Consider the following 12,179-nt stretch of genomic DNA (forward strand, 5'->3'; position numbering starts at 1 on the left):
GTCGAATTGCTGCAAAGAAACCACTACTAAGAAAAGAACACCATTAAGAAAAGAGACTTGCTTGGGCCAAAAAACATGAGCAATGGACATTAGACCAGTGGAAATCTGTCCTTTGCTCTGATGAGTCCAAATTTGATATTTTTGGTTCCAACCGCCATGTCTTTGTGAGACGCAGAGTAGGTGAACGGATGAATTCCGCATGCGTGGTTCCCACCGTGAAGCATGGAGGAGGAGCTGTGATGGTGTGGGGGTGCTTTGCTGGTGACACTGTCAGTGATTTATTTAGAATTCAAGGCATACTTAAGCAGCATGGCTTCCACAGCATTCTGCAGCGATACGCCATCCCATCTGGTTTGCGCTTAGAGGGTCTATCATTTGTTTTTCAACAGGACAATGACCCAACACACCTCCAGGTGTGACCATGACCAAGAAGGAAAGTGATGGAGTGCTGCATCAGATGATCTGGCTCCCACAATCACCTGACCTCAACCCAAGTGAGATGGTTTGGGATGAGTTGGACCGCAGAGTGGAAAAGCAGCCGACAAGTGTTCAGCATATGTGGGAACTCCTTCAAGACTGTTGGAAAAGCATTCCAGGTGAAGCTGGTTGAGAGAATGCCAAGAGTGTGCAAAGCTGTCATTAAGGCAAAGGGTGGCTACTTTGAAGAATCTCAAATATAAAATATATTTTGATTTGTTTAAGACTTCTATGGTTACTACATGATTCCATATGTGTTATTTCATAGTTTTGATGTCTTCATTATTATTCTACAATGTAGATAATGGTAAAAATAAAGAAAAACCCTTCAATGAGTAGGTGTGTCCAAACTTTTGACTGGTACTGTATATATACAGTGTGTGTATATTTACACTACCATTCTTGGAAATGTCCTTGTTTTTTACAGAAAAGCACATTTTTTGTCCATTAAAATAACATAAAATGTATTAGAAATACAGTGTAGGCATTGCTAATGTTGTAAATGACTATTGTAGCTGGAAACGGCTGTTTTTGAATGGAATGTTTACATAGGCGTACAGAGGCCCATTATTTGCAACCATCACTCCTGTGTTCCAATGGCACGTTGTGTTAGCTAATCCAAGTTTATCATTTTAAAAGGCTAATTGATCATTAGAAAACCCTTTTGCAAATATGTTAGCACCGCTGAAACTGTGGTTCTGATTAAAGGAGCAGTAAAACTGGCCTTCTTTACTGTGAGTATCTGGAGCATCAGCATTTGTGGGTTTGATTACAGGCTCAAAATGGCCAGAAACAAATAACTTTCTCCTGAAACTTCTCAGTCTATTCTTGTTCTGAGAAATGAAGGCTATTCCATGCTAGAAATTGCCAAGAAACTGAAGATCTCGTACAACGCTGTGTACTACTCCCTTCACAGAACAGCGCAATCTGGCTCTTACCAGAATAGAAAGAGGAGTGGGAGGGCCGGTGCACAACTGTGCAAGAGGACAAGTACATTAGAGTGTCTAGTTTGAGAAACAGTCGCCTCACAAGTCCTCAACTGGCTGCTTCATTAAATAGAACACACAAAACACCAAGCTCAACGTCAACAGTGAAGAGGCGACTCCGGGATGCTGGCAACTCTGGGATGCACAAAAAGTGTCAAAGATTTTTTTTCGCAAATGTCCTTTCAGAATTTAAAAGTAATCCTCGAAGTAATCATCTAGTTTTTCAAAAGTATCTGTAATCTGATTAAAATATTTTTGCTGGTAAGGTAACGGATTACAGTTATTGGGTTTTTTAATCCCTTACATGTAACAGATTACATGTAATCCATAACTCCCCAACCCTGCCTATCAGGTACTTCAGAGTGTTGCTCCCCACAGATGCCCCCTGCTGGTTCAAGTCAATTCAATCATCTTTATTGTCCTGCAATTGTTGCTGGGTTTAAATAATGACAGGCAGGGACCTCCTGAGTGGCGCAGTGGTTTAAGGCACTGCATTGCAGTGTTTGCTGTGCCGCTAGAGTTCCTGGATCGAGTCCAGGCTCTGTTTCTGACGGCCATGACCGGGAGACCCATGGGGCGGTGCACAATCGGACTCATTCTGAAGATCACTTTATGATTACTTTTTTTTTGAGTTCCCAGTTGTGTTGAAAGCACCATAAATCCAGAAAATGTTAGACTTTGATGACAAAATTTGCCCACGAAGTACCGCCACGCCAGCTGTGAGCACAGCACAACAAGGTGAGTCCAGAAATGTCTTGTATGCTGCTGCATAAATTATGTAATATGCCAGGGAGATATGTGTACTGTAGCTATGAAAGTAATACTAAGTGTATGTTGTGTAGTAAGCTGTTAATAGCCCATGTGCCTCACCCTAATAATTCTGTCTAGTTTCACCTCTTAATTTCACCTACTGTTCTGACTTGGTGGTGCACAAGTAGCCTATAACCTGTTTTTGAGAAATGTAATCATTGAATATTGTAAAAGCTTTCATTGCCTGCTTAAATGCCCCCTTTATTTATCCTACTGTTCTGACTTGGTGTACAGGGAGAACACTGTAAGAACGGCCCATGTTCTGAATTCTGTCGCTGTAAATTTCAAAAGTGCTGAACAAATAGTTGTAATGACTACGTCCATCCTAGCTCGCTCATTAATGTCTTAATTGAAATTATAGATTGCCTCTTATCCGCGTGTCGTCCCCTTATGCCATAGTTTGTACATCTCAATTGTCAGTAGAAACCAGATTTGTTTAAGCAAGTCAGCCATATCAGCTATGTTTTTTTTAAAGGCAGTAAATGAGGCTGAATGAACTGTTTCGCTGTCAGACAAGGCTCTGCTGATAGCCAGGTGTAGCAGTGGTAAGGCGTTGGGACTGCTGTTGGGACTCTGCTTTTGGGACAGCTTTATGAAGGTCCTAACACTTTGTGGGCACCGTGTGTCACCGTTATAGTGCAATTAATGTATTGTTTAGTGTTGTGTAGTGTAGAGCTTTGCTGGCATGCATCCCACATTTTTGTTTTGTTTGCCCCACCAAGATTAACATTCTAAAATCACCACTGGACAGAACACTGAGCCAATCACAGCACAACTAGAGAACATTACCAACACCTACGCTCTGTACACCGGGAATCGTCACAGATACCGGGAATCTTCACTTTCAACTGATCTTACTCAACATTTAATGCCACCTACGTTATCACTCCTTTCAACGGTGTACAGCTCTGGAGAGCAAAACAAGTTACATTTCTTGTCCCTAATTGCGTGATCCGGAGCGCCCGCTCCCTATGGGCTGAAGAAACACAATAAATCATCACTAGTCCACTCCTAGTTACCTTCACCAACTCAACAGTTCCCAACCACCACATATGGATCAGCCAAAATGCAAGGATCCATTCTCTCCACAAATTCTACTCCCACTAGGCCAGAATCATCCTTTACATCCTCGGACCAAGGCCCGACCTCGGCGGTTCTCACTGCAGGATCTTCATCCACAGTCTAGTCAGGTTCCATCTCTGACCTACTGGAACACGTATCCCTCTTTTTGCACTTGACGCCAACCTTCCTCTACACACTGCTTCCCTCTACACTCAACTTCTTCTCAACAGTTATCCCTGCACCTGCCACTGCATCTAATTCATCCTCACTCTCCATTTCCTCAAGTTCTACCTAAAGTTCTGTAAAATCCCTCATTCCATATTCCCTCAACCATTTCCAGTTTCCTTTTTCTCCTTGTCCATTATCTTGTCCTTCACCAGATCTTACAGAAGGCCTGTGTAATCCCAAACTCCATGTTTATTCATAATATGCTCCACTTTCTACCTTATCTGCCATCTTCTCCAAATCGCTCCCGTTCTCCAAACATTTCTCCCTGGACAACCTCTCCAACGCCATCCGCCATATGGGAACATTCCTTCGATTGAGCTCCAGATTTATACCTGGTAAGACTAACTATCGCCAAGGCTATATTCATTCAGCCAATTCTGTTGCAAAACATTTCTTAAGCAAGCAGAACAAAACAGAGGGACCTACCTGAATGTCCAATAGAAACAAATTTTAGTTGCAACTGTTTGGCGGAATGAAAACACTGCAGCTGTACAGAATAGACACTAGAAAAGGTCAGTCAGAATACCTTAAATTACATTCAGAATCTGTCCCTCCCTTGTATGCTTATGAAACTGTATTTAATTTAATTCAGGTTGGACGCCACACTGAAAGTCTTGTGAAAGGTCTAACCCTGAAGCAAAAAAACAAAGAGCATATTTTGGCTTTGCTATAGTCTACACAGACCCTAAAACGACAAGGTTACAGGTAACTGATGATTTTCAGAGCTGCCCTGTGATATCAATGAACAGCCACAGACAACACTGTAAATATTGTTACTATTGATTTGTTTCAGGTTGAAGGATATAGGCAACGCACTGTCCGGATGGAAGGGTCCAGATGATGCCATGACCTTACAGTCCCAGCGATTTCAGATTGGAGACTACCTACATCGCCATCACCCCCATCACCCCCTTCGCCTGGGGCACATGAGACCCTATTGGTACCCGAAGGCCTGCCTGGGATTCAACATGTCCCCAAATTGCATAGAAGTAGGAGAGCAGTGTTATTTTATTTACTGACGTTTTTTTAAATCATCAAATTGTTATGTAGAAATTAACCATACTACCATGTCTTCCTTTGGGATTTTTTGTAGTTTGTGTATGCATTTTATAATGCTCAATTGTTATAATTGACTGCTATATTGTTAAAAAGATCACTCAATCCTGAACTAAGCCATCATGCTCATAATTATGTATTTATTAGTGAGATTACATACAGACCAATTATACAGTCGATTTAGCATTTTCGTAGTTTTCTGAGTATTCATGCATTGTGAACAGAAGGACCTACACAATTAAAAATACCAAGACAAAACATATGTACAGTTCTCAAAGATGAAAATAAAATAATGAATCAATTTTGGGCCTATTCTAGCCTGAGTACCAGTCTGTTTAGCTAACATTTCACTCTTGTACTCTGTCATATGCCAATGTTTAGCATGACAGGAGTGGCAAGGAGTGAATGATAGCTACACAGACTGGCACCCAGGCCTATTCAGCGGAGTCAATACATAGGACCTCACTCAGGAGTGTTGAGCTCTTTGGGAGGTTTAAGAAGGTAGGGAATGTCATTGTACTTTAGATCAGGTACGTGTCTTTGACAGGACCTTGTACATGGCGCTGGTTCCTACTCCCTGCACATGCTCCAGCCTCTTTAACTCAGTCAGACACAGGAAGTACATGGGGGCCTTGGTGCCCACCCCTGTGATCCTCTTCAGCTCCTCCATCAGAAACCATGCAGGGCCCGCATCACCACCTGAAGGAGGAGCAACAGCGTCACAATAAGATTAATTTCAGAAGGACAGTCACTTAAGTTCCTGAGAGTGGCATGGAATGCAATGAAAAAATAATTAAGTGGCATCCTGAGAGGGCATAGTTGTGTGTCTCCACTTGAGATATGAAAACATAATTTCAGTGAGTTAAGTTTTACATGGTTTACAAAAGCAGTAAGCTGTGACTGACTGTGGCCTCGCTCCTCTTTGGCACCGTTGATCTTCTGAATGGCCTGGTTGAGGCTGGACAGAGGAATCTGTCTCAGGTAGCTTGGAAGACTCAGGAACTCCCTCTCTGACACCACAGCCAGACTCTGAGCCCTGGAGGAACAACACAGAGAGAGCAGAGGTATGACTAGTAATTTCAAGTGAAGTAATCTATTGATATTGGGAACAGTTTAGCTTTTGAAGATACATTAATAATAACCATATTCTACATTCTTTGCTGACACCGTAAGATTTGACCTGTTCTCTTTCCCTGTTGCAGTGTGGAGGGTTGAAGGCTTGAGGTGTGGCTGAACTACTGCTGTGGGGAGCTTCTTGCTCTGGGAAATGAGCTGCAAGATGAAAGACAAACCCATCAGAACCAGTCAGCACAGTAGTTATAATCACAACGCTATCTAAAAGTTTCAAACATTCACACTTAGTAGTACAGATCATAAAAGCATTTTCCCCCACTGTCTGTGGACAGGGAAGGCACAGTTCTCATATCTACTCCATACTCTGAATCCCACAAGTCTCCAGTCCACTCACCTTAAAGATGTCCTGTGTGACAGAGCTTAGGTCCGGCATCTCAGGGGTGGATGGCTCGGGGTAGTCCCCTCTGACCCGTGGGGTCCCCAGGTTGAATGTCTGGGTGGGACCATCCTGATCCAGGACAGAGAGAGGGGGCTCTCCTGACCCCATAGTCTGCTCTCCACTGGTTCCACCACCACCCCTCTACAGTCAGGGAGATGAGAGACAGTGAGGCAAAATATATATACACTCAAACTTAACTTTACCAACATCCTCAGCAACAGGGGGAAAGTAAGCACTCAAGGGCCTTTATAGCGGTTTCAGCTTACATAGGGTAGAGAGCTGCCCAGAAAGGACTCTAGGCTTGGCATCTCTGGTGTAAGTTTTTCCTCTGTACATCCAATGATTGAGATCTCTGACACATTATATGACCAGGCTTGATTGGAGCCTCTACTGGAGGTTGGAAGTTCTGAGTGATCTTGGTCTTCATCTGCCTGTGTGTTTCTCTCACCCTGTAACAACATTACAGTTACTCACTATATTTGAGTGCAATTTGTAGTTTATGGTCTATGGTCCATATGCCTCCATAAAAAAATAAATGCATAAACAAACAGACACATTGACCGACTGACAGTAACACACACCTTTCTGGTGCTAAGGAGTCTGTTGATGTATGGTGTCTCAAATGCTGGGACCTCAGGGGTGGCTTGGTGGTTGCCAAGGCGACAGGGGGACTCTGGGTCAATCTCTCCCTGCAGAGGAGGGGACAGAGCGTGTCGCTGAGACTTTGTGATCTTCAGACCTGGGGTGCAAAACACAGGCGGCTCGGGGGACTCCATGGTAGCCAGGCTGTACATCATGGAGTTTGATGGTGGGGTGGAGAGGACATGTGCCGGTCTCTGTGACATTGCTCCCAAGCCCAAGGACACTGCTGAGCTGTTAACAAAACAGCACCATTCATAAGACTAAGAGCACAGGACATTCTACTTAAGAAGGCTGACTTATTAATTTTTGTAGGAACTTGGGTGAAACTTTGGAAGCTGTTAACCAGCCAAGTAGTAGATTTGAGAGTCAATCAGAGCCAGACAGAACAGTATTATACTACACACCTGAGAGGCTTTGTGGGCTTCTTGCGCTGCAGGTCCATGGTGAAGTCATTGTTGAGACACACAGTGTGTTCCGTGAGGCCAAAGTCGACCATGCGGGGGGTCAGGAGGTCGTCATCTTCGTCCATACGCAAGGTGCACTTGGGCGTTTTGGGCATGGGCGGCTGCATGGCTAGGACTAGAGACGGCAGAGGGAGGGTCATCGTGGGCATGGGGGCCTCAGCGCTGGAAAACACTGTGCCACCCAACACCCTCTTCAGGTGGATCTCTGACAGGCCGAAGTCAGAGAGCTGGGGGGTGCGCAAGGGGTCAATGAAGGGCGGAGGGGGCATCTTCAGAGGGGTCACTGAGGTGAGGTATCCCTCTCCTTCCTCCTGGTCCTCCTCTCCTCCCTCGGTCTCATCCTCGTCCTCTTTCTCTGAAGCTTCTGCCTCCTGGCCGTTCGACTCTGTGGGAGAGAGACAAGATATCTAGATAAACCAACAGGTCAGGAGGAAAACATTCAGATAGAAATGGGCAATTAGTAACAGATTGATGCTGAGACTCAGATTTTACACATTAAAATGTCAAACAAAAACCAATGATTGCAAAGTTAAAAATCATACAACGCTACGCATAAGGACTAATTTGTGCCGTCATTCTGTTACCAAACTTTGCATCTGCACTGTTTAAGTAAATATGTTTATGTCAAATGTTCTGTGGAAATTGTTACAAGTCCTTGTGCATAGAACAGCCTCAATTTGTCAGGCATGGACTACAAGGTGTCGAAAGCGTTCCACAGGGATGCTGGCCCATGTTGACCCTTGCTCCCTTCGGTCTCAACATAGACTTTGATCTGAAGCCATTCTTGTGATAATTGTGATTTTGCCATTGTAATTGTTTGTTAGATACATTTTAGACTACAAATGCTATGATCGTATGCTATCCATTTGTTTGTCTTTTTGTATGTTCTTTGTATGGCATTTTTTTTAATATTTGAGTTAACCAATGATATTAGCTCATACTTGGCCATGATTACAAACACCTGTGTGTCTCTTGACACTATATAAATGACTCATCTCGCAGTGTTTGATGATACCCTGATGAAGACAGCTTCGCTGTCGAAACGTTGGTCATTAAATTTTTGCATCTGAGCTCTTAGAGTGTGCGGCTTTCCTTTATTTTCTAGTGTTCTACTCCGCTAGCCAGCACCTCGCCTTTAAAGGTGTGCGTTTCTTTTTTTCTAGACTCCAATGCTTCCCACAGTTGTGTCAATTTGGCTGGATGTCCTTTGGGTGGTGGATCATTCTTGATACATGCGGGAAACTGTTGAGCATGAAAACCCCACTAGCATTGCAGTTCTTGACACACTCAAACCGGTGTGCCTGGCACCTATTACCACCCCGTTTAAAGGCGCTTAAATATTTTGTCTTGCCCATCCACCCTTTGAATGGCAAGCATACACAATCCATGGGTCAGTTGTCTCAAGGCTTAAAAATCCTTCTTTAACCTCTCTTCCCCTTCATCTACACTGATTGAAGTGGATTTAACAAGTGACATCAATAAGGGATCATAGCTTTCACCTGGTTAGTCTATGTCATAGAAAGCACAGGTATCCTTAATGTTTTGTATACTGAGTGCATATCAAGTAAACCAAACCAAATACTGAATGATTGACATTCTACGTGAAGTGTTAAATAGAGATACTTTACTACCTGACTGTATCTGTGTGCGCTTAGGCGCTCTGTAGCCATATTTTTCATAGTGTCTCCTCAGTCTCTGGATGTCCTCTGTGGTCCTCTGCTTCAGCACCATACACGTCTTTATAAAGCTCCTCACATCTTTCTCCCCTGCCTGCTGGCGCACCAGCTGCTCCTTCACCTGGCCCTGGGCATGCAAAACAAGCCAGTTATGTAAATATCTGTATACTAATGAATCACATAGCTATATAAGCTACACAGCGCTGTTCAAACAGCTCAGCAGGTGCTAAATTGACAGTTACCTTGAGTCCCCTGACCTCGGAGTGCAGCTCTTGCAGAACTCGCACCGCACCCTCAGTGCTATGATCTGAAACACAATTTTACAGTATACAAGAATACACTAGTCACTGGTCATTGGTGGTGCATTGACTGACTAGACACGTTAGCCGAAATAAAATTTGAGTGGAAGTCCGTTTCATAGTGTTACCTTCATCGTCGTAGTTCTGGTGTGCCTGTTGAAGACTGGCAGTTTCGGTCTCCAAATTCACGGCTAGGTTTCGCAACTTGGCGAAAAAACGTGCCGACGAGTCCATTTATTTGCAGATATGTTTCTAAAAGTAGTATTATATTGAACGGCAATTTAATCAAGTTTCGCTGTTTGTTTACATTCATACAAATTGAAACAGGAATATTTTTCAAATTTGGCGCCACATCCGGAATCTAACGGAAGTAGGTTTATTCAGGACTCTCAAGACCGAAGAAGAGAAAGCATCTCGAGCTAAATGCAATTCTGCCACCTGCCGTCCTTGACGACTTCGATATATACAGTATATATTTTTTTAACGTTATGGTCAAGATCATTTTAGAATAGTTGTGTGGTGGACTCACAAAATAATCAATAAGCAAACTTCAAAGCCAAGAGTTTGTAATACACTTCCAAATGAACATTTGTAACATCCATGAGTAACAATTTTTCTATATCTCTTTAAATTTACATTAGACTCACTTCCTTTGCTTATTTATTGTTTTATTTTTTATTTCACCTTTATTTAACCAGGTAGGCTAGTTGAGAACAAGTTCTCATTTACAACTGCGACCTGGCCAAGATAAAGCAATGCAGTGCGACACAAACAACAACACAGAGTTACACATGGAATAAACAAGTGTACAGTCAATAACACAATAGAAAAAAGAAAGTCTATATACAGTGTGCAAATGGCATGAGGAGGTAAGGCAATAAATAGGCCATAGTAGCAAGTAATTACAATTTAGCAAATTAACACTGGAGTGATCAATGTGCAGATGAGGATGTGCAACCAGAAATACTGGTGTGCAAAAGAGCAGTAAAGTAAATAAAAACAATATGGGGATGAGTGCAGAGGAAGGTTAGAGCTGGGAGGTGGAGGGACCTTATCAGATCCCTGATTATGCTGGAGAGTGTATAAATACTTAGGAAACAGTCAAGGTCACTACAGACATGCACTAAGAAACATTCTGACAGGTGAGTAATGGAGCACAGCAAGTTTACAAGTTATTCTGAATATCAAAGGTATGTACAGTAGATATGGTAAGCTGATATTATGGTTAGTTAGTGGATATTGGCCTACTGTATCAACTACAGTGGAGTATTGGCCTATAATTAGATATGCCTCTTCTTTCCTCCGCACCAGAATCAGTTGGCTGCTTCACAATAAACATATATTTATTAAGTAAACCCATCTAGTTTTAGCCATGGCAATGTTTGGCAAGGTGCTGGAGCCGGTGGGCTACATGCAGACCATGAGGACCCTGGTGGAGGGCATCTGTACCTACCTGGGTGGCAGTGCCTTAGTCTACCGTGGTCTACTACCAGCTGGGCGTGGCCGTCAGGGCACAGCCGGAGTTCACCAAGCGGGAGACAGAGGTGTCCTCCAGTACGTCCAGGAGCACCGGCTGGAGAGGCAGTTGATGATGCTCCACAGCAGGCTGATGGGGGTGTCGGCGCTGACGGATCAGCCAACCCTGCTGGAGGAGCTGTCCAGAGCCACAAGCCCAAATGCTGGGAGATGAGGGAGTTCTGTGTCCAGCTCAGTGGGGGTCAGGGCGTGGTCAGCCATCAGCACACAATGCCCAACAGGCAACAGTTATCATTATGTTCAACTCTCAATATCTCTAACTATTGAATGTGTAAATCATTTGCACACAGTGTATGGAGTTTAACAAAATTAGACACGAAGTTCAAAGAACAAAATTGTTTGCCTGGGAGCCATGCTTTATCCAACTGTCAGACTAAAATAGTTTATAAAATAGAGTTGAAGTTAATGATTTTCTTGCCTGATCCCAAATATGTTTGTGCTCTTGCCAACTCCATTGCTGTCATTGTCAAGCCAAACATTTTTGGCACGATAGTACAAACAGACTGGTACTCAGGCTAATGATTTTAACCCTAAATGTTTTACCCTAAAATAGTTATAGGTTGTGTTGTTATTGAAAATATATAGCGATAATTGTAATGCAGTTGCATATCCAAAGCTCACCCATATCTAGTCCAACACTTGGTACGTCACACCGCAGAATTAGGTCAGATGTCAGTTTGCATTCCTCTCCTAGCGAGCAGAAAATGTGTGTAGAGAGAAAACCTTATTTCACCTTGGTAAAAATACAACCACATCTGTTATGTTAACCTTGGCTAACTTATCAGGCACAAACATAGCAGCAAAATGTATGATGTATGATACTGATTAAATACCTGCTATTTTGGGCACTCTATGATCTTGAAGAATCATCCCAGCCACTGCTGTTGCAGCAGATTTTTCAATTCATAAATAGCTTTGTGCTATGCTTCTCCAAATGCTGATTCTACAAAATGCAGTCTGTTCAGTATAGTAGAGCACCAATCATCCAAGTGGGCCAACATTCTACCATTTGAATCAACTGAACATGAGCCATATAGTCACAGCATAGAACTTGGGTTTTGTTCTATCAGCCTCTCTTCCCTTTCCTTGCAGGTGAACTTTGTCCTGGGCACGGGTCTGATGAAGATGAAGACTACTAGGGGGCGCTGTTCGGGCTACTTCCTGCAGCAGGCGAAGAAGGATGTGCGTCAGCAGCTGCAGGAGGTCATGCAGAGGCGTTCAGCCCCCGAGGAGGCAGCAGCCGGCATCTTTAAGACCCTGGAGAAGAACTACGACTGGCTGCGCTGGGCTGTAATGGTGCACTGTGCCATGGGGCCCTTGGATGAGGACGGGGGCAGGTCCGGGGGACCACTCAACAGACCACTTCACTTCCTGTCCGTGCTGTCTGAGGCACCCTGCCCTCATGTGGAGGCCTGCTACCGTGACATGCC

The 12,179-nt window shown here is 43.6% G+C and overlaps 1 protein-coding gene across 2 annotated transcripts; it reads right to left on the reverse strand.

Moving 5' to 3' along the window:
* Positions 1-4,739: 4,739 nt before the first annotated feature.
* Positions 4,740-9,597, reverse strand: ska3 (spindle and kinetochore associated complex subunit 3). 2 transcript variants are annotated; one of them, XM_014174050.3, is made up of 10 exons: positions 9,342-9,597; positions 9,157-9,221; positions 8,870-9,041; positions 7,179-7,623; positions 6,714-7,005; positions 6,399-6,581; positions 6,088-6,273; positions 5,772-5,891; positions 5,525-5,655; positions 4,740-5,318 (listed from the first exon to the last, which is right to left on the reverse strand). In XM_014174050.3, the coding sequence occupies exons 1-10, from the start codon at positions 9,445-9,447 to the stop codon at positions 5,312-5,314; spliced, it is 1,707 nt and encodes a 568-aa protein (XP_014029525.1). In that variant the 5' UTR covers positions 9,448-9,597; the 3' UTR covers positions 4,740-5,311. The 2 variants fall into 2 exon arrangements, with proteins under 2 accessions (XP_014029525.1, XP_014029524.1); XM_014174049.3 differs by having other exon boundaries at positions 5,800-5,891; positions 9,342-9,596.
* Between the last annotated feature and the right edge of the window lie 2,582 nt (positions 9,598-12,179).

Source organism: Salmo salar, chromosome 25 (genome assembly GCF_965601325.2).
Source record: "Salmo salar chromosome 25, fSalSal1, whole genome shotgun sequence".
NCBI lineage: Eukaryota > Metazoa > Chordata > Actinopteri > Salmoniformes > Salmonidae > Salmo > Salmo salar.